The sequence below is a fragment of the Loxodonta africana genome, chromosome 7, assembly GCF_030014295.1.
Source record: "Loxodonta africana isolate mLoxAfr1 chromosome 7, mLoxAfr1.hap2, whole genome shotgun sequence".
NCBI classification, from domain to species: Eukaryota; Metazoa; Chordata; class Mammalia; order Proboscidea; family Elephantidae; genus Loxodonta; species Loxodonta africana.
In genome coordinates this window covers 46,979,688-47,006,583 of record NC_087348.1, presented here as the reverse complement: position 1 = coordinate 47,006,583, position 26,896 = coordinate 46,979,688, and the positions used below count along the sequence as shown (strand labels likewise).

The 26,896-nt window shown below is 44.4% G+C and overlaps 1 protein-coding gene across 4 annotated transcripts in view; it reads left to right on the top strand.

Annotated features, from left to right (window-relative positions):
• The window catches only part of LDLRAD3 (low density lipoprotein receptor class A domain containing 3), a 300,710-nt gene that overhangs the window by 136,959 nt on the left and 136,855 nt on the right, over positions 1 to 26,896 (top strand). For 3 of the 4 annotated variants that reach the window (XM_010592124.3, XM_064288268.1, XM_023550708.2), the window contains one exon: positions 15,262 to 15,396. In XM_010592124.3, coding sequence (XP_010590426.2) covers positions 15,262 to 15,396 — 135 coding nt within the window. The remainder of the gene's footprint in view (positions 1 to 15,261; positions 15,397 to 26,896) is intronic. The other variant, XM_023550709.2, reaches the window with a different exon arrangement.

The following is a 26,896-nucleotide window of genomic DNA, read 5'->3' as shown; positions in this document are numbered from 1 at the left end:
TTTCCTTGTGTCTTTAGTTTTCTTCATTTTTCCTTGCTCCCTGCAGTGGGTTTGGTTGGTTTTCCCAAGAAGTGAGACCAGTGGAATATCCTGGATGGCCACTCACAGGCTTTTAAGACCCCAGGCGCTACTCACCAAGGTAGAACGTAGAACATTTCCTTTATAGACTATGTTATGCCAATTGAGCCAGATGTTCCCCGAGACCATGGTCCCCACAGCCCTCAGCCCAGCAGTTCAGTCTCTCAGGGACCTTGGATGTGTCTGTGGAGCTACCCTGGCTTTATTTTACCTTCCTTCCTGAAGGATATTTTTACCGCACATAGAATTTGGGGTTGACAGTTGCTTTCTTTTATCACTTTAAAAATATTGTGCCGCTTCCTTCTGACCTCTGTGGCTTTGGATGAGAAAGCTGCAGTCATTCAGATTGTTTCCCCATAGGTAATGCCTCATTTTTCACTGATTGCTATGAAGATTATTATCATTATTTTGTCTCAGTTTTGAGCAGTTGGATTTTGGTATGTTTGTATATGGATGGATGTCTTTGAGATTGTACTGTTCCGGGTTTTCCGAACTTCTGGAATCTGTAGTTTTTTGCCTTTTGCCACACTTAGGACATTTTCAGCCATTATGTCTTTAAAAAAAATTTTTTTTAAACATTTCTCCTTTGCTTCTGGGACTCTGATGACATTAACTTTAGACCTTTTGTTACTGTCTCACAGGCCGTTGAAGCTGTGTTCACTTTTCTTCAATCTTATTGTCCAGATTGGATAATTTCTATTGATCTATCTTCAAATTTGCTTATCCTTTTCTCTGGCATCTTCATTCTTCTTTTGAGCCTCTTGTGAGGTTCTTTTTTTTATTTCGGTTACTGCATTTTTCAGTTCTGAAACTTTCTTTTGGTTCTTCTTTATGTCGTGGTTCCTGAGACTTTTTTTTCCCATCTGTTTCAATAGCATTTGTGATTGTGTGCTAGAGTATTTGTTGTGTGGTAGCTGCTTTAACTTCAGGTAATTCCAGCGACTCTGCCATCTTGACCTTGGCGTTTCTTAATTTTCTTTTCCTGAGCAAGTTGACATTTCCCTGATTCTTCATATAGCAAGTAATTTTGTATTATATCCTACACATTTTGAATATTATGTATGAGCCTGTGGGTCTTATTTCAATCCTATATAGAATGTTTTTATTTTTGTTTTAACAGGCAAATGATCTGGTTGGGTCTGGCCACAAGTTCCTACCAGGTCTCTGTGGGCTGTGGCTCCAGTAGTTTTCAAAGCCTCTACAGCGCTATTCAGATTGGTCCAATGTGTGGCCTTCCCAGTGGTTAGCTTGGGACCTGGGCAGTACTCTGTCTGTGAATTCAGTTCTCCAAGTCTTGTGGTATGCTGGTTAGGATCAGACTCATGTACAAGTAGTCCCTGGGTTACAAACAAGATTTGCTCAGGAGTGTGTCTTTAAGTTGAATTCGTAGGTAAGTCAGAACAGGTGCATACGGTTCTTATTTAGCCTTACTTTAGTGGTGGCATAGTGGTTAAGAGTTAAGAGCTCGGCTGCTAACCAAAAGGTTGACAGTTCGAATCCACCAGGCGCTCCTTGGAAACCCTATGTTCTATAGGGTCACTATGAGTCGGAATTAGCTGCATAGTAACGAGTTGAGTTTGTTTTTTTTTTAAGCACAAGAAAAAGCTCAAAGCCTTTTCAATGATTTAAAAGCTGCATTGCAGCAAGCGCAGGTGACTGTGATAAAGAATTTGTGCAAGTGGAGATTGGTCCAGTCATTTCCAAGTGAGGGCAAATTTACATAACATTGAAGAGCAAAGTGAAGCCGTCACTAAGTTGGGCTTTCATAACCTGGGAACTTAGGGTATCCTTAGGTGGGGATCAGCCTAGGAGCTCATAAACAACTTAATGGGGTTGCCTTCCTAAGCTCTGTCTTCTCTTTGATCTCCTGGGTACTTTCTGGTTCCCTGGGGCTCAGAGGAGGAAAAATAGGTTAAATCACTGCCAGTTGGTGAGAGAATTTTGGTCTCCTTCCCCAGTTGGCCTGCTATGATTGATTTACTTTTCAGAATCTGAAAATAGCTACTACATTCATCGTGTCCAGGTGTTATAGCTGTGTTCAGTAGGAGAGACAGGCGGGTGTGATGAACATATCTGACCTAGAATCAGAAACCCCACGTGTCAGCCTTAACATCACAAAAAGAGACACAGTCAGATGTTATTGCCTTCTGATACGATGCAACAGAAGCACACATCACTACTATGAGGTATTTTTGCCAAAAACATCCAACCTGAATCTGATTAAGCCTCTAAATCTAACCACCAGTTTACAGAAAATTCAGGGGCAGAGGGACATGTTAAATAACCCCTTGGAGATAGATCTGGAATGCGGAAAATTCTTCAGTATCCAGTTTTATTCATAAATACATCTTTAAAAAAAGTAGAAACGGGAGAAACCTATAGACTGAAAGAGACTAAGAGATAAATCAGCCAAATGCAATATGTGCACTTTATTTGAATCCTGAAAAACGCAAGCCAGCTATTAAATTTTTGGGGGGTGATAATTGGGAAAATTTGAATTGTGATTGAATGTTTGATGATATTAAGGCATTATTTTACCCTACCTACTCAAACTGTATGCTGAGCAAATAATCAGAGAAGCTGGACTACATGAAGAAGGGCGTCATGGGATCAGGATTGGAGGAAGACTCATAGCAATCTGCAGCATGCACACAACCTTGCCTGCCAGAAGCGATGAGGGCTTGAAGCACTTACTGATGATCAAACACTACAGCCTTCAGTATGGATTACATCTCAACATAAAGAAAACAAAAATCCTCATGCAACTGGACCAATAAGCAACAAGACAAACGAAGAAAAGTTTGAAGTTGTCAAGGATTTCATGTTACTTGGATTCACAGTTAACGTCCATGGAAGCAGCAGTCAAGAAATCAGACGACGTATTGCATTGAGCAAATCTGTTGCAGAAGACCTCTTTAAAGTGCTAAAAAAGCAAAGATACCACTTTGAGAACTAAGGTGTGCCCTACCCAAACCATGGTATTTTTAATCGCCTCGTATGTATGCAAAAGCTGGACAGTGAATAAGAAAGACTGAAGAAGAATTGATGCCTTCGAATTATGGTGTTGGTGAAGACTATTGAATATACCATGAACTGTCAGAAGAATGAACAAATCCGTTCTGGAAGAAGTACAGTGTCATGGATTGAATTGTGTCCCCCAAAAATATCTGACAACTTGGCTGAGCTATGAATCCCAGTATTGTGTGACTGCCCACCATTTTGTTAGCTGATGTGATTTTCCAATGTGTTATAAATCCTATCTCTCTGATGTTGATGAGACGGGATTAGCGGCAGTTATGTAAATGAGGCAGGACTCATCTACAAGATTGGATTGTGTCTTGAGCCAGTCTCTTTTGAGATATAAAAGAAGCTAGCAGAGAGACAGGGGAACCTCATACCACCAAGAAAGATGCACTGAGAGCATAGCGCCTCCTTTGGACCTGGGACCCCTATGCTAAGAAACTCCTTCAACCAAGGGAAGATTGATGACTAGGACCTTCCTCCAGAGCCAACAGAGATAGAAAGCCTTCCCCTGGAGCCAGCACCCTGAGTCTGGACTTCCAACCTCCTAAACTGTGAGAGAATATACTTCTGTTGGTTAAAGCCATCCACTTGTGGTATTTCTGTTATAATAGCACTAGATAACTAAGACATAAAACCAGAATGTTCCTGAGAAGTGAGGATGTCGGCACTTTGTCTCATATACTTTGGACATGTTATTAGAAGGGACCAGTCCCTGGAGAAGGACATTATGCTTGGTAAGGTGGAGGGTTAGCAAAAAAGTGGAAGACCCTCAACGAGATGGATTGACACAGTGGCTGCAACAGTGGGCTTAAACATAGCAACGATTGTGAGGATGTTGCAGGACTAGACAGCTTTTCCTTCTGTTATACATAGGGTCGTAGGAGTTGGAACTGACTTGACAGCCCCTAACAACAACAATAGCAATCTTTACAGGAGCAGATCTCCAGGTCTTTCCTCCTGTGGAGAGGCTAGTGGGTTCCAAAACACTGACCTTTCAGTTAACAGCCAAACACTTAACCATTGTGCCACAGGGCTCTTTTTATACTGAAATATATAGAGTTGAAATTACATGATGTCTGGAATTGTGCTTCAAGCCAGTCCAGGTAGGGAAGGAGGTGGTTGAGAAGGGGTATAGTTGAAGTAAAATTGTTAGAGAGTTGATCATTATTAAAGTCAAGTGCCAGAGCTTATTATACCAGCCTCTATTTTTATATATGTTTGAAATAATAAAAAGGTAAAGATAAATCAGTAAAAAATAAAGATGTGGTTCTCTTGGGTGATATCTCAACTTTAACAGATGACTGGAGTATGTTACTTTAAAAGACTTTGGGTCTACAGAAGTGTGTTTTCCCAGCTTGCACATGCATCTTGCATGTAAGAGTGAGGATAAACGAGAACCCAGTCTATCTTTTTAGAAGATGGCCTAGCTGGGGTTTTGCCTTTTCACTTTTCTTCCTTTCTCCTTTTGTCTGTATTTGGACTTCTTCCGTTTCCCTTGTGCCCAGACATTTGTCAGAAGCTGATGGTGAAACCCTGTACGGCTCTGGCCTTATCCTCATTCAGTGAGGAATTGAAATGTCAGAGTGGTCTGGGCAACTGCAGTGGAAACTGGATTCAAGCTGAGTATCTTCTGCTATTTTTTTTCAGTGTATGGGTGTAGTTGTGCCCAGAAAAACCACTGTGTCTTGTACTCTGTCTCTTCCACTACTGACAAATTCTTGCCTGCTGGCCCAAGCATGGCTGAATTGTCTAGCCAGCATAACAGTGTTTTTCCTTCATGGAGCCCCCCAGTGCTAGGATATTTCTGCTACTATTCATGTCCACCCTGCTTTGATTCTACATTTTCTCCTCACTCCTCAGCCGAACCTTCAGTTGTAGCCACAAGGAACTATGCCTTATATCTCATGGGCTGGGTGAGCTGGGAGTCACAGGGGAGACATTTCCCTCCCACTGCTCTAGCCACTGTGTCATCGAGGTTTCCTTAAAGTCGCATTGTCTGACCCGCTTCCTTAGGGAAGTGCTACTGGTTTGCCAGAGCTGGGCTGGGTCATTCTTGGAGCTCCCTCCCATGCCATCCTGGGCCTTCCCCAAACATATGCCACCTAGTGAGAGAAGCTTGCCCTGTCCACCCTATAAAAAGGAAATCCTCTCCTCCCCGCTCTCTTCTCTCTGTCACCTTCCCCTGCTTTATCCTCCTCAGCACTTACTACCACTTTTTGTTTGCTTATTTTGTGTCTTCTCTGGTATGCTGTGATGGCCATGAGGTGGTATTTTTGTGTGGTTCACAACTGTGTTTCCAGTGCCAAATAATATTATCAGGCTTAGACGTGGCATGTGATCAATATATCTTAAACAAATAGCACTTATCACACTGTGTTATAATCGCATATTGACTTGTGTGTCTCTCCCAGAAGAACATAAGCCCTGTTAGAGCAGGACTAGTTTTATTTTATCTCCAGTGCCTCATAGAGTGCTTTATTTAAAGGAAATAGACCATAAATGTCTACATGAATGAATCAAGTAACTGTCGTCAAAACGCCCGTTGCTGTAGAGTCAATTCCAACTCATAGTGACCCTGTAGGACAAAGTAGAAGTGCCCCATAGGGTTTCTAAGGAGTGCCTGGTGGACTCGAACTGCTAGCCTTTTGGTTAGCAGCCGAGCTCTTAACCACTGTGCCACCAGGACTCCGAGTCAACCAAAAGGTTAAAGAAGGAAGACAGGTAGCCAGCCATGGGCAATCAGGCTATATTCTTAATTCATGAATGTCTTGATCCTCTATGAGTTCATATGTATACCAAGAAGGTGTACTGAGACCTTCCACTGTTGACATTATCCCAGCTGCTGCCTTCCTTCAGACACTCATCCTCCTTCTACAGTCTCAGTGCCAGACAGCATGTGAGAAGCTGCAAGGGATTGAGAGATGGGTCAGACACAGATCTTCGCATCCATTGTGGAGATTATATTCAAGCAAGGGAGACAAAAATACTCATGCAGAAATAATTACAATATGGGGTTGATAGTGGGTGTACTATGGGAATCAGTGATGGGAGAGGTTAATTCCCTCTGGGTTCATCGGTGGGGGTTGTTGGAGGAGATGGGCCTGGGGGGGTTATGATTCAAAAGTTGTTAGCAGTCCAAGTTGCCATATTAAGCCAAGGACCCAAGAGAGGTACATGAACTGTTCAGGGCATAAGAAACCACTCGGCTGATAACTTACCTAGTACTTAGTGTATGATTGACATGTTTATGTATGCTTTACATGTATGATTTTATTTTAGGTAGATAGTACCTAAATGGAGACACGGAGATACTAAATAATTTGCCTAGGTTACTAAGTGGCAAAGTTGGAATACCAACTGTGCCCCCTCCTCCCAGATCTTTTCATAAGTGTGCTACTAGTTTTTTTTTTTTTACAGCAACATGTAAAAAAAATTAGTATAGCATGCTTATGAAAATCCCTGGGGGGGGCTCAGTTGGCAAAAAACAACAAGAACAACATATAACGTGCCTTATTTGCATAAAATACGGTATACTCATACGTTCTCTCAGTAATAGTAAAGCATTTATTGACACCTCCTATGGGCTACATAAGTCCCTGGGTGGCACAGATGGTTAGGCACTCAACTACTACCCAAAAGTTTGGCTAGCTGAACCCACCCAGAGGCTCCTCAGGAGACAGGTTTGGCAATCTGCTTCTGAAAGGTTGCAGCCTTGAAAAAAAACCCTATGGAGTAGTTCTATTCTGCAACACATGGAGTTGCCATGAGTCAGAATCAACTTGGTGGCAGCTAACAACAGCAACACGGGCCGCATGTTATTCTCCGTGCTTTGCATATATGATCTCATTTGATTCTCACAAAATCTTACAAAGTTGACACTATTTATATCCCCATTTTACAGATGAGAGAGCCGAAGTTTACAGATGTTAAAATAATCCACCCAACATCACATAGGTAGCAAGTGGTAGAGCTGAGATTTGAACCCCAGCATACTCCATACTCTCACTCCTAGCGATTACATAGGAGTTCTTCTATAAACAGTGAAATGTGGGCTTGGAGGAATTGTAGTCTGGAGCCAGGTCATTGAAAGGTAAGAAGTGAGGATTGTATTTTATGCTCAGTGAGGACCCGTTTATGCTGAATGAGTACAGGGTGAGGAGGGGGTGGCCGGGGCTGGGGGAGCTGAGAGATGGTGGTGGTACCTTTAATAGAAGGGAGCTCACAGGAAGAAGAGGAGGTTGGGGAGCAGAGGAGAGCCTGTCAATTTCAGATGTGCAGTGTTAGAGGTAAGAGAGGCATTCAGGCAGAGGTATCCAGGAGGCATCCGAGAAAGATGCTTACTGCTGGAGGGAACGTTCGGGGAGCCGTCAGCACGGACATGGTCATTGAAGCCGCGAAATTGGACTTTTTCGCAGGCATGGGTGTTAGACAGGAAGTTGTCATGCCTAGGAAGCCTTTCCAAAGGGGGAAGAAGCAAATTGGCATCAGTATTTGAATTAGAGTTCTGCCACTGGCCCAGAGCTGAATCCTTAGAGCCTGGGGAAAGGACAGTATTTGCCTCCTGCCTGCTTGCCCAGAGGGGCAGCCCTTTTCCCTCCAGCAGACATGGTAGAAGTTCTAGTTATAGCACATGGTTGTGCATGGGCCACATTCTTTCTCAGTGGGCCAAGGACTGATAAGGAAGGAAGCCAAGACCCCATCGCCTTGTTGAACAGCAAAAGAAAGGCAAAAATTTGCAGCTGGCTGCAAGCAAGCTGCGTTTTCTCTGTAAAGGTTAGGGCTGCGAGCGTTTTCCAAGCCACAAAGGGAGCGGTACTCCTTAAGGGGGTAGAGTCTTTGCAGGGAGAGCATACTTAGTGTCCCTGGCCCGTCTGTCCTGGAGCAGAGGAAGTCTTGGTGCAGCTCCATCTTGCCTGGTTTCCAAGAAGCCTGGGCTGGGAAGACAAGGAAAGCCATGAGGTTAGGTTGCTAGGCGGCAAGGAAGCCAGTGGTAACCCCCGAGGTGCGGAAGAGCAGATGGGGGCTGAGGGGCAGGTGAGGAGTTTCTGGTTTTGTCAAGAACCCTTAGAAGCAGAAGAGGATTTGACTTCGCAAACTTTAAATGAATCAAAGGAGACATTTCATCAATCCTGCTGGAAACAGATTGCTTCATTTCCTGTCGTGAAGCTGGCCAGTTGCTGTTGGGTGACCACAGTGTTCCTTGGTCCTTTCCTTTAGATGTGGTTGAAATAAATGCCACCAGCATAATTAACCACTAAGCGATTACCTTAACTCATTCCTCTCTCCCTCTGGCAGGGAGATACAAGTTCTCTTTCCTGGGTATTGTGGGTTGGAAAACAGATCGTTAGAACCCTGTGTTTCTTGTGGTAATGGTAACCAAGGAGCTTTTGAACCTATAATTGAGTTTTTGAAGCTAACTCTGAAGACAATTTTCTCTATCCCTATTGAAATAAATATTGTAAAATACAGTGCTTCTTTCCCTAGTTAATTGAGTAAAAAAATAAAATTTTCAAGGACTGGTAAGCCTTAACAAGGACAAAGAAAACATACATTTGGAGTACATTAAACATTGCTAACTCATCACCTGTCTGTGAGTTTGTCATGCTATGGTGGCTTGTGTGTTGCTATGATGCTGGAAGCTTATTTCGAATACTGGCAGGGTCACCCATGGTGGACAGGTTTCAGCAGAGCTTCCAGACTAAGACAAACTAGGAAGAAAGGCCTGGTGATCTACTTCCAAAAATTAGCAAATGAAAACCCTATAGATCATAACAGAATATTGCCCGATGTAGTGTTGAAAGATGGGCACTTTAGGGTGGAAGACACTCAAAATACACAGTGGCTGCAACCGTGGGCCCAAATATGCCGACCATCACGAAGATGACACAGGACTGGACAACATTTTGTTTCATTAAGTTGTACATAGAGTCGCCATGAGTTGGAGCTGACTTGAGGGCAACTAACAACAACAAATATTGCTAAAAGAGACCGAGACATAACTTCATGACAGGTGCTTCCTGGTCTGTTTATGAGTTCTTCCCTGAGCATGTCCTGTTAGCAGGGCCTTGTGACTTGACCACTGACCACCAGAGCCTGTATAGGTTTGGCCCACCACAGCCCCATGTTCATATGATCTGAAATTTGGCTGAGCCGAGTAAATATCTGGCAGAGGTCCAGGAAGAAAATTAGTAGTACAACTTCAAATGCCTAGGGTCTTTGGGAGAGATAAGCCATTCTGGCCAGGTGAGCCTGCCTGCTAACTGCAAATTTATGCCTTTGGGAACCATTCGTGCAGGAATCTCTCTGGGATGTATTGCATCTTGCCTTAATCAGTGTTTAACTTTCTTGTTGACAGCTCAGGGTCGTTGTTAGGAGCACTAATTTTAGATTGCGCTATAATGCAGGGTTGCCTTTGTGTCCTTTTTAGAACTTTCTAGTCTCTTTTTAAACTATCCGAGACAGCTGTGCTCTTGGAAGTCTTCAGGTAGTTAAAAAAAAAAAAAAAGAAAAAATCATAGCCTTTCTGCTCCTTCCATAGCCTTCAGCTTTTATTTCTTGCTGCCGACTGCCGTCTACAGTTTGGCAAGCAGAATCCCCTCTTCCTCCTAATTTGCTGTGTCCTTGGGAACTGGAATACAAAGCTTGCTGGAATTGACATAAACCAAGAATCAATAGACCCTGAGGGAGGTGAATGCTTGAGGAAGCTCCTGGCATTCAAGGGCATGAACATTGTGACATGTATTTTAGTGGTTTGGAGGCCTTTTTTCTGGCTTGCTGCTTGTTTGGGGTGTGTTACTCTAACGCCCTCTGCATCTGTTTCTCCTGCTCTACCTGGGGGGAAGGGAGCACATTGTTTTATGAGGAGGCATTGACAAGGAGGACTTCCAGGTGAGACTGCTTGTAAGTTTATGCATCTGTGAGCAACTGTACACTGGAATGTGAGAAATACTGAAACAGGTGTTTGTGGGCCAGAGAAAATTGTGTGGAAAACGAAAGTGAGTAATCATTAAAATTTCTGCCAGACTAGACTCTTAAAAAGGAGCTCTGGTGGTGCAGTGGTTAAGCACTCAACTGGTAACCTTAAGGTCGGTGGTTTGAACCCACCAGTGGCTCCTTGGGAGAAAGCTGTGGCAGTCTGCTTCTGTAAAGATTATAGCCTAGGAATCCTGTTTTAGTCATCTAGTGCTGCTATAACGGAAATACCACAAGTGGATGGCTTTAACCAACAGAAATTTATTCTCTCACAGTCCAGTAGGCTAGAAGTCTGAATTCAAGGCGTCAGCTCCAGGGGAAGGCTTTCTGTCTCTGTTGGCTCTGGAGGAAGGTCCTTGTCATCAGTCTTCACATGGTCTGGGAGCATCTCAGCGCAGGACCTCAGGTCCAAAGGACACACACTGCTCCCGGCACTGCTTTCTTGGTAGTATGAGGTCCCCCTGTCTCTCTGATCGCTCCTCTCTTTTATATCTTGCAAGAGACTGCCTTAAGACACTATCTAATCTCGTAGACCTCATCAATATAACTGCTACTAACCCATCTCATTACACCATAATGATAGGATTTACAACACATAGGAAAATTATGTCACTCACAAAATGGAGGACAACCACACAAAACCGGGAATCATGGCCTAACCAAGTTGACGCATATTTTGGGGGGACACAGTTCAATCCGTGACAAAACCCTATGAGGCACTTCTACTCTGTCCTATAGGGTCGTTGAGCTGGAATTGACTCAACGGCATACAACAACAGACTCTTAAATTTTTTTAGCGAAATCATTCAAACATAATGAAAAGAAAATAAAACAAATACCTATGTTCCCAACATCCTGTTTTAGCAAATATTACCAGGTTGCCTTATTTGCTTCAAATTTTTAAAATAATAATAATACATCACCAGATTAATTAGAAGTCTAAATTATATACCAAATATAATTAGATCTCTCAGATCCTGTCCTTCCCCCTTCTCTCTAGGGGCATCTATGGTCCTGAACCTGGTGGTGTTTATTCCTGTGCATGTTTTTATTCTTTCAGTATATATTTTTGTATCCATCAGTAATATGTATCTTTCATTTGCATGCTTTTAAACCTCATATAAATGATATAGCATTATACATATTCTTTTTTAACTTGCTTTTCTCACTCAATATTGTATTTGTAGGATTTATCCGTCTTGACTCTAGTTCATTGATTTTTCACTGCTAGAGTAGGGATTGGCAGATTTCCACCCGGCGGCGATATTTGCCCCACCATTTGTTTTCGTAAATAAAGTCTTATTGGAATATAGCCATGCCCTTTGTTTACTATTGTTTATTGCTGCTTTGTACAACAAGAGCAGAGTTGAGTAGGTGAAACAAAGAATTGGAATGGCTTGCAAAGCCTCAAATACTTACCTTCTGGCTCTTAACAGAAAATTTGCTCCTGCTGTAGAGTATCCCATTGTAAAAATAAATAAATAAATGGCCCAGTGGTTAAGTGCTACAGCTGCTAACCAAAAGGATGACAGTTCGAATCTACCAGCCGCCTCTTGTAAACCCTATGGGGCAGTTCTACTCTGTCCTGAGTCGGAATCAATTCAACGGCCACAGGTATCCCATTGTAAAAAAAAAAAAAAAAATTTCAGTTGCTGTTGAGTCTCAAGTCAACTCTGACTCATGACGACCGCGTGTGTGTCAGAGAACTGTGCTCCACAGAGTTTTCAGTGGCTGGTTTTTCAGAAGTAGATGGGCAGACCATTTGCCCGATGCGACTCTGGATGGACTCAAACCGCCACCCTTTCGGTTAGCAGCCAAGTGTGTTAACCATTTGTACTACCCAGGGACTCCAATAATATAATAAATTGTATCTGTTCTTCTGTGGGTGGACATTGGGGTTGTTTCTCATTTTTTAATTTTACAAATTGTGTTTCAGTAATCAATTTTGTACATGTTTCCTTGTGTACTTTTTCAAGGGTCTCTCTAGAGCAGTGAGTCCCTGGGTGGTAAAAATGGTTAAGAAGCTCAGCTGCTAACTGAATCTACCCAGAGGCTCCTTGGAAGAAAAGCCTGGTGATCTCCTCTTGAAAAATGAGCCATGTGTATCCACTCTGATACACATGGAGTTGCCATGAGTGGAAATTTATGGCAACTGGTTTTTGGTATCTAGAGTATATAGGTGGAAGTAAAATTGCTGGGTTATAAGATCTATGCACCTTAAACTTCACTAGATATTAAACTTTACTAGATATTACTAAATAGGTTCAAAGTGGATTTACCAATTTGTACTCCCACTAGTAGTCCATGACACTTCCTCTATTTCCACACCTTGCCAACAACTTGGCATTTTAAGACCTTAAGTGTGGTGAACCTGATGCTTGTAACATACTGCTTCATTACCTGTGAAATTAAAAATATTTTCTCAGTATTTATTGACCATTTACCGTTCCTTTTACATGAATTCCCTGACCACATCCTTTGCCCTAGTTCCTTGTCTTTTTCCTTTTGATTTGTGGAGTTTTTTTTTTTTTTTTAAATATAAACTGGCTACTAGTCCTTTGTTGGTTATATGTATTAAAACCAGCCTGTGGCTTGGTTTTTAATGTCTGGAGTTTTTATCTGAGCTGTGTTTTAAGGTACAGTTCAACTTAGTTAGTCTTGACAGAATATATAGATGCATTTACATGTATGTATATATGTTTGCATGCACACACGTATGGCTTTTTATTCTTGGGAAAACTTGTGAAGTTGAAAGGGTCTAAGGCTGAAGAAAAAGCATGCACATGGCAGCAATCTCAGCAAGGCTGATCCAACACAGCCTACCCCACCAGGGTGTTCACAAAAGCTCCCTACCACCCATCTTGGAACAATTAGAGTGCCTGCCCAAGGCTGTCAGTTTGAGTGAGTTGATTGTTAATGACGCTTTGGCTGTGTAGACGTGACCCAAGAGAGGTCCTTTGGAAGCTGGTGGCCACCATGGTGGGAGGATGATGGGCTTAAGGTTTGGAGGGCTGCCTTGGACAGAACATGAACGTGATTTGTGGTTTTGGGTTTCATCGCTTTGGTTTTGGCTGAAGTCAGGCCTTGGTTTCAGCTTGATCAAGTTGAGCCATTCTTTATTGCCCACAGCAATTTAAATAATTGAAACTTCCATTTGCAGACCAGACTGCTTTTGTTTGACTTTACACTAGTCTATTATCCTCAAAACTGAGATGGCTGACTTCCACATCCCTCTCCCTCCTCTGACCCTTCAAATCCAACTCCCTGAACTGAATAATTTTTGAAAAACCACCAGTCCTTTGGGTTTCCATGTGGTTGTTGTTCACTGCCATTGAGTTGGCCCTCGACTCATAGCGACCCCGTGCACAACAGAACAGAACACTTCCTGGTCCTATGCCACCCCCATGATGAGTTACAGGTCAGATGGATTTCCAGTGGGTGATTTTTGGAAGTAGATCACCAGGCCTTTCTTTCTAGTTCATCTCTGTCTGGAAGCTCTGCTGAAACCTGTTTAGTATTGTAGCAACACAGGATGGTGGCTGCACATGAGGTGCGTTGACCTGGAATCAAACCTGGATCTCGTGCATGGATTTTGAGAATTCTACCACTGAATCCCCAATGCCTTTTTGGAATTATATAGCCTTGTGACGTTTACAAAGTCCTGCAGCCATGTTTTCTGCGTATCTTAACAGTACTCAGTGAAAGGTCCTGGGTTGATGTGTTATAACTGCTACCTTGTAGTTGAGGAAAACCAAGAGATACATGAGCTGACTTGCGCCGTGCTAGACGTGGTGCCCCTTGTCTGGTGTTTTTCCCACCACATGTAATGCAGGCGAGGGCTCAGTTCCTTGCCTGAGATCCAGAATGGCTCCTCTTTATCCAGAGCCAATATTGCTCCTTGAGGGAGGCCCTGGCCCTGTGGGACCAAGGTAGACGGAACCAGCAAATCTTGTCTGACATTCCCCGGACCAGTACTATATACCACACTCTATACTCCACAGTTTCTCACATCTCATCTGATTTGATTTAACAGAGCAGGCTTCCTGGACTTGTGACTAGTGTAGTCACACAGGGCCATGTGCTTAGAGGGGCCCCATGCTTGGTTTTATCCTCTGCCGTTGCTGTCTTGATTTTTTTAATAACTTTTGAACAACAGTCTCTGCATTTTCAGTTTGCGCTGGACCCTACAAACTGTGTAGCTGGTCCTGTCCACTGAGAAAGAGACCAAGGCTCAGAGAGGCAAAGATTACACAGGAAATAAGTAGCAGAGCCAGAATAGGAGTTTCTTTTTTGCTTTCCTGCTTCATTTATTGGTATCAGAACTCTGAAATGAGCCTTGTTTGAATTGCACTGCAAGGATTGGGAAAGCAAGGTAAAATGTACTGTAGAAATATTGGTTTTCATGTAAAGATTTGCTCATGTGTTGTTAAGTAGTTTTGTGTCGCCCTCAGACTGGCCAGTTACCACTCTTTTCCTTGAAGGAAAGGACCATATATACTGTTTGTCCTGAAATCCCTGAAAGTGCCTAGAACAGGGAGTCTCACATGGAAGCCACTCAGGAAGTGGCCACTAACTAACTAGGTTAATGGGATTCTTTGATTGCAAAAAAGAAATCAAGACCACTGAGTTAACCTTGGTGATCCATAAGATATATGAGGAATTAAGAGCCTGGTGCGTAGTTAAGGAACTGGAAGGATTCTATGTGGCTCTTGGGCTAGATCATGTCATCGTTTCCTTGGTGAAGGAGGTTCATGGATCCCCAACTCAGCTTACTCTTTCTGACTTTGCTTTTTCTTTGTGTGCCTTACATCTTCTGTGATCAACCATTCACCTCTTCAGTCTTCCGGGGGAGGGAGGTCCTTGAGGCTCACTTTTTGCCCCAGACCTCTCCAAGGCTGCTGGCCAGCCTAGAGGCTGACTGCTGAGGATGAGACACTGACCTCTGGCCATGCTGGTGTAGTTACATGGCACCAGCATGGTGGTTTGGGAAAAGGAACCTTTAGAATGAGACAGAATAAGTCTTACCTGTCCCGGTCAGTGGCTGGCCAGTCTCCCAGGATGAGGTTTGAGTATGCCACCTTGGAAGATGAGCTCCTGAGCGGGACACACCCCCTGGCTAGGGAGGCTCCTATGTCCCAAGGGAACTTGCTGGCCTCCTTTTTGATCTCCCTTGTTTTCCCTTCACAGCAGCAAACCCCCTGCTTTGCTCCACTGCCCGCTTCCACTGCAAGAACGGCCTCTGCATTGACAAGAGCTTCATTTGCGATGGGCAAAACAACTGTCAAGACAACAGCGACGAGGAAAGCTGTGAAAGTTCTCAAGGTAGGAGCCTCTCAAGCTCTAAAAAATCATCACAGCCCTTCATCACGGTAACACTGAAGAAAACGCTGACAGGAAGAAAGCAACACCTATATCCACCACCCACTACAAACAGCTATGTTCATTTTTGCCCGTTTCCTCACAGCCTTTGTACACGTGGGGGCATGTGTCTGCATGGTTTTAACTATTATGCACTTAGCATTTTGCCTTCTGTGTTTTCCATGTATTATACATCATATACATTTTCCTTCCCAGTTGTAGGTTGCTGCAGCTGCCTTACATTCTGTCGTGTTGCTATACTGCTGGTTGTCTAAATTGTTGCATTGCACGGGGGCATCTAGAATCCTTCTTTTCACTGAACTCTTTCTTTAGGATAAATCCCACAGAGTGGGAACAGCTGCGTGGTTCACAGCTACACCTCGCCATACAGCTGTTTAAGCGTTTGCCTTTTTAAGTTTGTACCATGGCTAGCATTGTCTGCGCATGTCAGTCTTACTGTACTGTCACCGGCATTCAGCAGTGGTCTGTTTTGTTTTTGCTAACTTAGCAGTTGTAGAATGATAGCTCCCCAAATGCTTTAATTCGCGTTTCTCTGATTAGGAGTGAAGTCGAACATTTCCCCCACATGCTTGTTTAGGACTGTCCCCTCTTGCGTGAATTGCCCGGTGATGTCAGGGCTCTTGATTTCAGTGCTGTTTATTGAAGCTGAAGGTTGCAGCTGAGGGATGGAAAAGTGAGCTTTGTTGAGGAGCCTTGGGAAAGAGTGTGTGGGGTAAGGTTATATCTTCCCCTGTTAAACTGATCAGATACGTTTCCTTGCTCACATCATGTATTCCTTCAGTGATGAGGAAAAAACACAAAAATTTAAAAATGTACATTGATTTTAAGGCATCCTAAAAATATATATATTTCTAATGTAGTAAACTGGTGTCATCGCTATGCAATGTATACATTTTTCATGTTATTGTGTGTTGGTAGCGTTCATTTGTTCTGACTATTACTCATATTTCATCGTGTGACTAAACCACAGTTTATAAATTTGATAAAAATGTCAAAAGAAAAGCAAAGAGAATGATGGTGAACTTGTATGTGGGGAGGTAAATGGATGGGAGAAGTTCCATATAATTAGATGTTGGTTAATTTCAAGGTCCTAGTATTTATTTTGGGGGAGTTTTGTTATATTATTAAAAATGAATTAATGAGTGAACAGATAGGTCATGAATAGGCCGCTGGTGAGAGTAGGTCGCAGTCCTAGTCAGTGTTCTCTGGAGGTACGGAACCAGTGATTTATATACATGTGTATGTACATATCTGACTTTGATTCCAATTCATGGCCACCCCATGTGAGTTAGAGTAGAACCATGCTCCTTAGTTTTCAATGGCTGATTTTTCAGAAGTAGATTGCCAGGCCTTTCTTCCAAGGTGCCACTGGGTGAACTTGAACCTTTCAAGTAGCAGCTAAGTGTGTTAACCATTTGTACCACCCAGGAAAGAAAGAAAGAAGGAAGGGAGGGAAGGAAGGAGGGTTGGGAAAGTAGAAGAAAGAAAGGGAGGGGAGGGTAAGGAAAGGGAGAGAAGGGGAGAGAGACGAGAAGAAGCACTTGTCTTGTGAAATCATAAGTAAAGATCCATGAAAACCTAGAAGCTGGGCCGGTAGAGATGAGGAGATTTGGGAGTGAGGGGAGGAAGACAGTACATATTACTGGGGCCAGTATCTAGAAGAGTTTCCTGGGCCCCTTTTGTACAGATCAATGCTAGATAAATGTCAGCCATCATTTTATGCATTTTACTTTCATTTTCCTATTTAATCCTCACGAAATCCTTATGTGAATGTTATCACCCCCCATTTTCTAGAATAAGAACCTGAGGAACACAGAGTGTTCCTTGGCCAAGGCCCCACAGCTAGTAAGTGATGGAGTCAGAATAGGAATCCAGGTTATCTGACGTACAGACTAATTCCTTCATCACCCCATTATACTGCCATCCGGTTATCACTAAACTGGGACCAAGAACTCCAGGTGGTCGGTCCAACTCTTAACCCCTGTGAGCTCGTGGAGGTCGTTAAGTATGAAGACTGACATATTTTCTCTGTCTTTGTGCTCAAGTTTTTCTTTTAGTAAAGAAAAAAGAAAGAGAAAATATGGATGGTTGCCTACCTTCTTGCTTCATGAGGAATACTGGGAAGTTAACTCTTCTGAAGAAGCCACCAATGCCAGGATAGCTAATTGAGCATTTTGGCAGTTGGGGTGCCGTTTCTTTATCTTGCTTGCTGTATCCTGGCGATAAGGCCTGAGGAGAATTTGGAAAGCTGGCCGTGAATTTGGCACACGACCAGAAGCTAATAGTGATGGCACGTGTGTGTGTCTTCACATTGGGCTTTTGTGTCAGTGGGTGGCTAATGGGGTACCTCCCATGCACCCAGCCCTCTGCTGCCTATTGGAGATATAGAAGCCATCTTTGTCCCCAAGAAGTCATATTCAGACAGGCTACAGACATCACCCTAGCCGTACACTAAGTTCAACAGTAGAAACATGAACAAGAGGGTACAACTCTGCCAGAGAGTGGTCAGAGTGAGAAAGCAAAGTGAGTCGAGGCTCTAAGGCAGATGTGAAAGGGCTTGGTGCCTTCAGGGAATGGTAAATAGCTGAGGGAGAATCCTCTTGGTGGGCAGAGGTGCTGGTTGGCCAGCTGTCTGGGCTTGGTGGAGCTGTGCTAAGGAGCCTTATGCACAATGGTTAAGCACTGGGCTGTCAACTGAAAGGTTGGCAATTTAAACCCATCCAGCAACTCCACAGGAGAAGAGACCTGGCAACCTGTTTCTGTAAAGATTACAGCCTAGAAGACCCTGTGGGGCAGTTCCACTCTGTCCTATGGAGTCTCCATGAGTTGGAATCCATTCAACAGCACACAACAACAGAGCCGTGTTTGCTTCTTGGGACAACTCCCAGGCTATATTTTAATATTTATTTTCTGTACTCCATATAAAAGCCTCATCAACTCTGTCTCCACTGCAGCCCCGGAACTGGAGTCAGTAGAGTCAGAAACCCTCCAAGTTGCCTGAAAGCCATGACCAAGCCCATCAACTTCTCCATTCTCTGATCACCTTAGGATAGTCAGTTGCAGTTGGTCTTTTATGCTCCAGTCTAATGCCCCAGGCAACCTAATTAGGCAGTGACTGACAGAGAGCTGGAGCCTGGATTTACAGTGAATAGATAAAAGGCTATTGGCACAGAGGATTAGGGACAGTGATTGCTTCTTGCCCTGTCCTCCTAAGCCCTGAAAGTTTAGGGAACCAGGGATGAGGGTCCTTGTGGCTGCTGGGCAGTAAAGAAAAAAAAAATCTGTTGCCCTCAAGCCAGTTCCAACTCATAGCAACCCTATTGGACAAAGTAGAGCTGCCTCATAGGGCTTCCAAGGAGCAGCTGTTGGATTCTAACTGCCGACCTTTTGGTTAGCCGTAGCTCTTAACCACCGCGTCACCTGGGCTCTGGCTGCTGAGTAAACGGGCCAACAATTCATGCCACCAATGTTCAGTTGGTGGCTTCCATGCCTCCACCCATGGTGACTAGATGCATGGTACGGTCCCTTGAGGGAACTGTCCTTTATCTGCTGCTGAAATTTAGAGTTTGGAGTCTTTCACATCCCACCCCTCCCACCACGTATGGACTCTGTGGTAGATTGCATTCCGTTCCCCATTCTTCACTCCCTCCCTCTGCCCTGTTGTGAGCAGGCAGAGTGGCCAGCATAAATTTCCCTGTCCTGTAGCTTCTGGGTTTGCTGTGGCCAGTGGAATGTTAGCCAACGTGATGAGAACAGAGGCGTGAAATGGGCTTGCTCCCTTGGGCTTCGTCTCTTGCTTTCCAGTGACCTGCCAGAAGAGCCTGCCCGGGGAGATACTGGCCAAGGAGAATATGGCACCAGAACCTAACCCACAACCTGGGGTCAATCCCAGCTGAGGCTAGCAGCTCTACAGCCCACCTGCAGAGCCCAGAGGATGGCATCAGAAAGTATTTGAAGCTAGAATCGCCAAAATTTGCTGATAAACTGGATGAGAGTGGCAAGGGGTAGAAAATAACCCACAGCAAATCAGCGTGGGGATACTAGTTTTGTGAAACTGGAGAACATACTGTATCATTTTCTAGGTGTGCTTGCTTTCTGCCCTGCCTCATGCCTCCCCGCTCCCCCCCCGGCCCGCCCCGCCCCAAGTAGCCTGGGTAATTGAGAGTAAAAGGAGCTCATGGTTTTGGAAGAAACCTTTGCTTTCTGTTGGAAAATAGATCCAGGGGGCTGAGCAGCCAAAGTTAATTTCTAGGGAAATTATGGAGGGTGTGAGCTGAGAGAAGTGCTAGTTTTTAAAGAATGAATGAAAAAGAGCTTTATATTAAAAAAAAAAAAGAAAGAAAGAAAGAAAGAAAAGGTCTGGGTTTAGGGGGTCCAACCCAAAATGTCACAACCTAGAATTTGATGGGTGGTCTAGGTGATCAGTATTTACCATGAAGCTTATGGACAACATGCGATGTCTAGATTTTCTGTATGGGGGCCCTAGAAAAGATTCATCACCCTTAAATAATTCATTTAGCTTAAGAGCTTGGCTGCTCACCAAAAGGTCGGCAGTTCAAATCCACCAGCTGCTCTTTGGAAACCCTATGAGGCAGTTCTGCTCTGTCCCATAGGGTCACTATGAGTCGGATTTGACTTGATGGCAACGGGTTTGGTTTACTTAGATTAAAACTGCTGGAGGGAAGTTTAGCAGGAGGAATGTGGAAGCCTTTTTTCTGCTTTTAAGAGTTTGAAAGTGCAGCTGGGCTGGCAAAGGCAGAAGTGCTGACTTCAGTCGTGGAAACAGGATGAGGTTGCAAGAGGTTGATTGCTGCCTTTCTGTACCTGTGAGGTTTTCTTCTTAGCAATTGAGTGTTTGCATTGCGGAGACTTCTTTTTCTTGAAGCACTGCAGCAGGAGTTTGAAAATTTCTAAAACATCCCTCATTTAGAAGCAAGTCAGAATGATTCTGTACCCATTCAGGACAGTAATTGCTTCCTGGTCTAGTAGCTGCCCGGGTAATCTTCAGAGTTGTTTTTTTAGTCTCTCCCATCCCTGCCCTGTATGCGTCTCCTTCTCTTCACTTTTGTGGCCCCTGCCGCCATCCTTCCGGCCTGGCCACCTGGCAAAGCAGGCCGCCTCCAGAGGTAGATGGACCAAGTTTCAGGAACATGGGGTCCAATGCGGGGCTCGATGGCTCTCTAGAAGTCTCTGCCTGTTTACTGAATAGGGGCTGCCGTGTTGTGCTACTTGACCTGCAGAGGACACTGATACCGCCATTGGTCGCTTGTGACCCCCACCTGCCCCTAACACACACACCCTTTTACTCTCTAGAGTCTTCCTAATATGTGTTTATATACAAATCATTTATAGAACATCTAGTAGTGCCCAGCACCACCAAGTACTGAAAGAAATACAAAGATATATCAGATCAAAGTTGCTCACAGTCTTGCCAGGGAGAGACATAATCCCCTATAGATAATGGCCTTAAAGTGTGATAAATGCCCCAATAGAGAAATAAGCAGCACGCTGTGGGAGCAGGGGTCAGGCAAGGAATGACCAGTTTTCCTAAGGGAATATGGTAAGGCTTCAGAGAAGTGAAATCCCTGCTCAGTCTTTAAGGATAAATAAAAATATACCCAGTAACAAGCTTGGGGCTGGGCTTCTAGCCAGAGGGAAGAGCGCATTCAAAGACAGAGATTCAGGATGGCTGGAGCAAATAGTGCGTTTGGAACGGGAATGAGGGAGAGAAAAAGCTGTGAGGGTGGGTTGAGGCTGGCTTATGGAGGCCTGCCTCTTCCTTGCATGCTTCAATTGGAAAATGGGTCCAGAGATGGAAAACCAGGTGAAATGAGATGTTCAGCCCTGGTGAAGAGATTCGTTGGGCGGGCTTGTTGTCATTGGGAACGGGGAGGATTCAGATTATACAGGTTTTATTGAGCTGTGCTATCCCACTGACTGGAGAAATCTCATTGAGACTTGGGAATACTGTAGCAGAGGCTGGGGAATAGTGGATCTTCTGAATTCCCCCTGGCAAGAATAGTATTGGAGGGTAGATGCCCGGGGCTGGATGATCCCCCCTCTTCCCACTAGTGGCTTAAAGAGTCTTCTTGGGATATGCAATCCAGTAAATCCTTCTTGCTTTTTTTTTTTTTTTTTTTTGCTCCACTTTGGCTACCCTCCAGTTCTATGGCCTATAAAAAGTGGAAACGTGCTATAATGCTGCAAAGATGGCAGTTCCTGCCCCATCCACCAAATGCTCCCAGCACTCCTTTCTCAGTCCCTCCTCGTTTCTCCCTGGAAACTCAGGAGGCCGTCAGTCTGGTCAGTCATTGGCTCTGGAAAACCACAGAGTGACACCCAAGTTCTCCTTCCATGAGCTCTCTTCCCTGTAGTCTTGTGCCCCTTGTAATTTGTGTTCCATTGAAATTTGCATCACAGGTCAGGTTTTAAAATGCCTCCTTTGTGTAGAGCATACTGCAAGGTGCTTTGAGATGTCAAAAGAATTCCTCGGAGCTGCTCCATTCTCTGGAGCCCTGGTGGTGCAATGGTTGAAAGCTCAGACTGCTAACCAAAAGGTGAGCAGTTTGAATCCACCAGCCACTCCTTGGAAACCCTGTGGGGCAGTTCTACTCTGACCTATAGGGTCGCTATGAGTCGGAATCAATGCAATGGCAACAGGTTTGGTTTTGTTTTTTGGCTCCATTCTCTAGTAGCTTATTTTCCAGTTGAAGACAATGACCAGAAATACACAACTAACAATTTGACCAGTATTACTAACTTGAGAACTGTTGCATAAAATTTAGCATTCGAAAATACAACTTTAATTTACCACATATTAGGGTGTCAGGGTATGTTAGATATGTAGTATTAGCCATCCTGCCCTCAGCTCCTTCCAGACCATGTACTCCATTTGCTATCATTAGAAGTGTCAACCCTCCTGTCAAAATAGCATGGGGGCAGAGTCCGACCGACTGTAACTTCCCAAGTGGGAAGGAGAACCAATATCAGCAGCGCAAGGCTGACTCCGATGAGGTGGAGGCCAGACGAGCCTCCTTTCTCCACCATCTTTACCAATTCTGACACCAGCCATCCCTCCCATGGCACCCTCTACTTGTTGGTGGGGTTTGATAATTCATTACAATGGCCACACGGAATTCACAGACCATACTCATGATCATGGGGTTTATTAGGGAAGTAACAGGTTACAATTCAGGCTCAGGAACACTCCAGGATACAATTCTTCCATCAGGACAGCCTCTTCCCAGCTGTGCTTGAAGTCACACATCTCCCTGGCCCTCAGTCTCTACCTAAAGGCACTCAGCTTTCTGGCTCCATGGGCCAGAAAGCCTACTGCACCATCTCCGTGAGTCTCTCCTTCCTCAGTGGGGGTATGCTCTTCTCTTTCCCACCTCTGGGGTGGCTCATTTCAAGCCCAACAGGATGCCAAAACTGACCAGTCCCCTTGGTGGACCACAATTACCCTATCACACCTGTTAAAAACCAGTTATTGTTGATTGCAACTCATAGCAGCTCTATAGGACAGAGTAGAACTGCCCCATGGAGTTTCCAAGGAGCGCCTGGTGGATTCGAACTGCCAGCCATTTGGTTAACAGCTATAGCTCTTAACCACTACACCATCAGGGTTTCCACCCTGTCACACAGTCCTGCCCAGTTGCCTAGGTGGGAGTTACAAGACCATGGCTAGAAAGGCCACACAAAAAGCAGTCCATTACACTGTACCTCCACCGTCCAAGACAGCTTCTGGCTACCTCAACCACTGTGTTAGTTCGTACAGCTGCCATAACAAAATACCACAAACTGGATTGCATAAAACCACAGAAATTTATTCTCCTGCAGTTCTGAGGCTACAAGTCCCAAACAGTATTGACTGTGCTGATTCCTCCTGAGGGCTTTGAGAAAGAAACTCTTCCATGCCTTTCTTCTAGCTCCTACTGGCTCCAGGCATTGCTTAGCTTGTAGCTGCAGCTTCACATTGTTACCCTTCCTCTGTTTCCCTGTCTCTGTATTTCTCCTCTTTTACAAGGACACCAGTCATATAGGATTAGGACTTACCCCACTTCAGAATGACCTCATGTTAACCTGGTAACATCTACAAAGACCCTATTTGCAAAGTCACAATCACAGGTAACAGGGTTAGGACTTTAGTAGATCTTTTTGGAGTCACAGTTCAATCTATAACAACCACTGTTGACTGAACCTGGGATGGCACCTGACCCGGGGTAATCACTTCACTGGCTTGAAGTGAATCAGAATGTCTCTCTCAAAAAAATACACTCAGGGCTGAATTGGCCTTCAAAGACTGAGCAAAATCATCAAGCAGGGATGGGTCACAGCCACATGGAAGCCACCTTCGGGAAGGACAGAATTCATACATAGAGGATGCTGGTCTGCCTAGAGGAGCAGCAGCCCAGAGAGAGGTGGAGAGAGTTTTTGCTTTCGTTCTGACTGGCTTCCCCAATCCCAGCTGTAGTTCCCATGAGGCCCAGTGTCACTGTCTTTCCGTGAGACCTCAGAGTCCTCGAGTAAACCGTCACCTTCATTTGAACTGACTCCAGTGGATTGCAAGCTATATCATCTCTTGAAAGATGCCAGAATCATTTGTGGGAGACTGAGAGTACATTCATGTACTTCAGAAAAGGGGGGACTGGGAAGACAGGGAAAAGGCACAAAAAAAGACAGATGTGTGCAAATCTTTTGGATGTCTGTAGGATCTACCCTATTTTTATGCAAATAATGCATGCCTATGTTTGTTTGACAATCGCACCCTCCCCCGTGAGGTATTTTTTTTGTAAGTGTGCTATGCTAAGTTTTTGTGTGTGTGTGTGTGTGTGTTTGTTTTTTTACAGCAACATGTAAAAAAAATCAGCATACTGGTGCTTATGAAAATACCTCTACAGAGGGAGGGCACAGTTGGCAAACAAACACAGAAGGCATGTGTTATTTGTGTAAAATTATGATAGTTTCTGGGATTTCTTCTGTGATTCTTTCTAACATTAGGTTCTTAATCTGTGAGATTTAAGGCAATCCAGGAACTTTGTGTTAGTTAAGGTATAGGCTAAGCTGCTGTAACAAACAACCCCCAGTTACCAGTTGCTGTCGTGTTGATGCTGGCTTATGGGGATCCCTGTGTGTCAGAGTAGATTGTGCTCTACAGGATTTTCAAGGGCTGAGTTTTTAGAAGTAGATCACCAGGGCTTTCTTCTGAGCAATCTCTGGGTGGACCTGAACCTCCAGCTTTTCATTTAGTAGCTGAGCATGTTAACTGTTTGCACCATCCAGGGACTCCTGTGCCGTAATGTTATTATTGTTGTTAGGTGCTGTTGAGTTGGTTCCAACTCAAAGCGACCATTTGTACAACAGACAGAAACACCGCCTGGTCCTGTGCCATCCTCACAATCGTTATGCTTGAGTCCTTTGTTGTAGCCACTGCATCAGTCCATCTCATTGAAGGGTATTCCTCTTTTTTGCTGACCCTCTAAGTTACCAAACATGGTGTCCTTCTCCAGGGATGGTCCTTCCTGTTAACATGTCTGATGTATGTGAGATGAAGTTTTGCCATCCTTGCTTCTAAGGAGCATTCTGGTCGTACTTCTTCCAAGACAGATCTCTACGTTCTTCTGGCAATCCAAAGTATCTTCAATATTCTTCACCAACACCATAATTCAAACGCATCAATACTTCGATCTTCCTTATTCATTGTCCAGCTTTCGCATGCAAATGAGGTGACTGTGAATACCATGGCTTGGGTAAGGCACACCTTAGTCCTCAAACTAACATCTCTGCTTTTTAACACTTCAAAGAGGTCTTTTGCAGCAGATTTGCTCAGTATAATATGTCGTTTGATTTCTTGACTGCTGCTTCCATGGGCATTGATTGTGGTGGCTTAAATAAGGTGTGAAGGTCATAGCTTAAATAAGCTGATGTCTCTCTCATGTAATAACCCAGGGATGAGCAATGTAAGCCAACAGGAGCTCTGCCCTCCTTAGCATGTGGCTCTCAAGGCTGTGCCAGTAGTTCTCTATTACCCAGCCATCAGGAAGAGGGAAAGACAAGGACAGACAGCCTCAGCAGTAGGGAGATGACCCAAAAGTTGCACACCTCACTTTTACTCATAATCCAGTGGCCTTAACTTAGACCTATGACCACAACCAGATGTCAGGGAGGCTGAGAAATGTTTTCCTAGTCATAGCAGGTAGCCATGTACCCAGCTGAATTAACTTGGGGGTTCATATTATGAAAAAGCAGAAAGGGAGAATGGACGGACATAGGAATATAATTACCCACGGTCTCTGCTGCAGACTCTTTTGAACTGAGCTGAGAACTCACAGGTCATCTTATGCCAGTGCAGTTCTACTCTGTTCTGTAGGGTCACTATGAGTCGGACTCATTCGATGGCAGTGGGGGCGGGGGTGGGGGGAGCCTGTCCTGTACGTCTTCTGCGCTGACTACCAATCAGACCACAGACTTTGAGAAGACTTGTCCATGCTTTATCTGACAGGCATTAACTTCCACAGCTTGAGAGGAACACTCCATGCATGCTTTTCCTTCTTGGGCTCTTTCGAACAAAACAGATCTGAGCTAGAATTCTCTACAGTGCCAATGGGGAGAAACCTGGTTGTCAGTACCAGTTACCCACCCAGTGGGGGCAGCCCCTCTCCCCACCCCAAGTGTCTAGTTGGAGAGACACTTACTCGTTTTGTCTTTCATGGGCTCTTTTGTCATAAAACTGTTGTGAACCGTTTGAGGGCCAAGCTTTTGCCTTGATTCTGGAGCGTGATAAAGGTTATCGCTATTCTTCAGATGACAGGGGCCAGATTTAGTTTTGTTTTTTTCACAGAGGTTAGCCAGCCTAAGGTTTTGGTCGATTTGCATCTGGAGGTAATCTCCAAGGACAGCTGCTTTGTCCTTGTTAGCTGATTTTTCAGGCAGTCTTTCCTGCGTGGCACAGAGCCTCTTATAGATTTCCCCTCAAACTCTCTTTCTCTGCCAATGCTTCCTGCTTCCCTTCTGGAAATATGCTGGCTATTTGGGAGAAAGTGACTATAAGGTGCAACCTTCTCTCCGGTACACATCCCCAGAGGAAGACCCTCAATGAAATGGATTAACACAGTCACTGCAACAGTGGGCTCAAACATAGCAACGATTGTGAGGATGGCACAGGACTGGGTGGTGTTTTATTCTGTTGTACATGGGGTCATTATGATTCGGAACCAACCTGACAGCACCACCACCACAGCGTCTTTCTCCCAAGGGGCAGTGGTGGTTCAGTGGTAGAATTCTTGCCTTCCGTGAGAGAGACATGGGTTCAATTCCTGGCCAGTGCACTCAAGCACAGCCACCACCCATTGTCAGTGGAGGCTTGCATGTTGCTATGATGCTGAACAGGTCTCAGTTGCACTTCCAGACTAAGATGGACTAGCAAGAAGGGCCTGGCGATCTA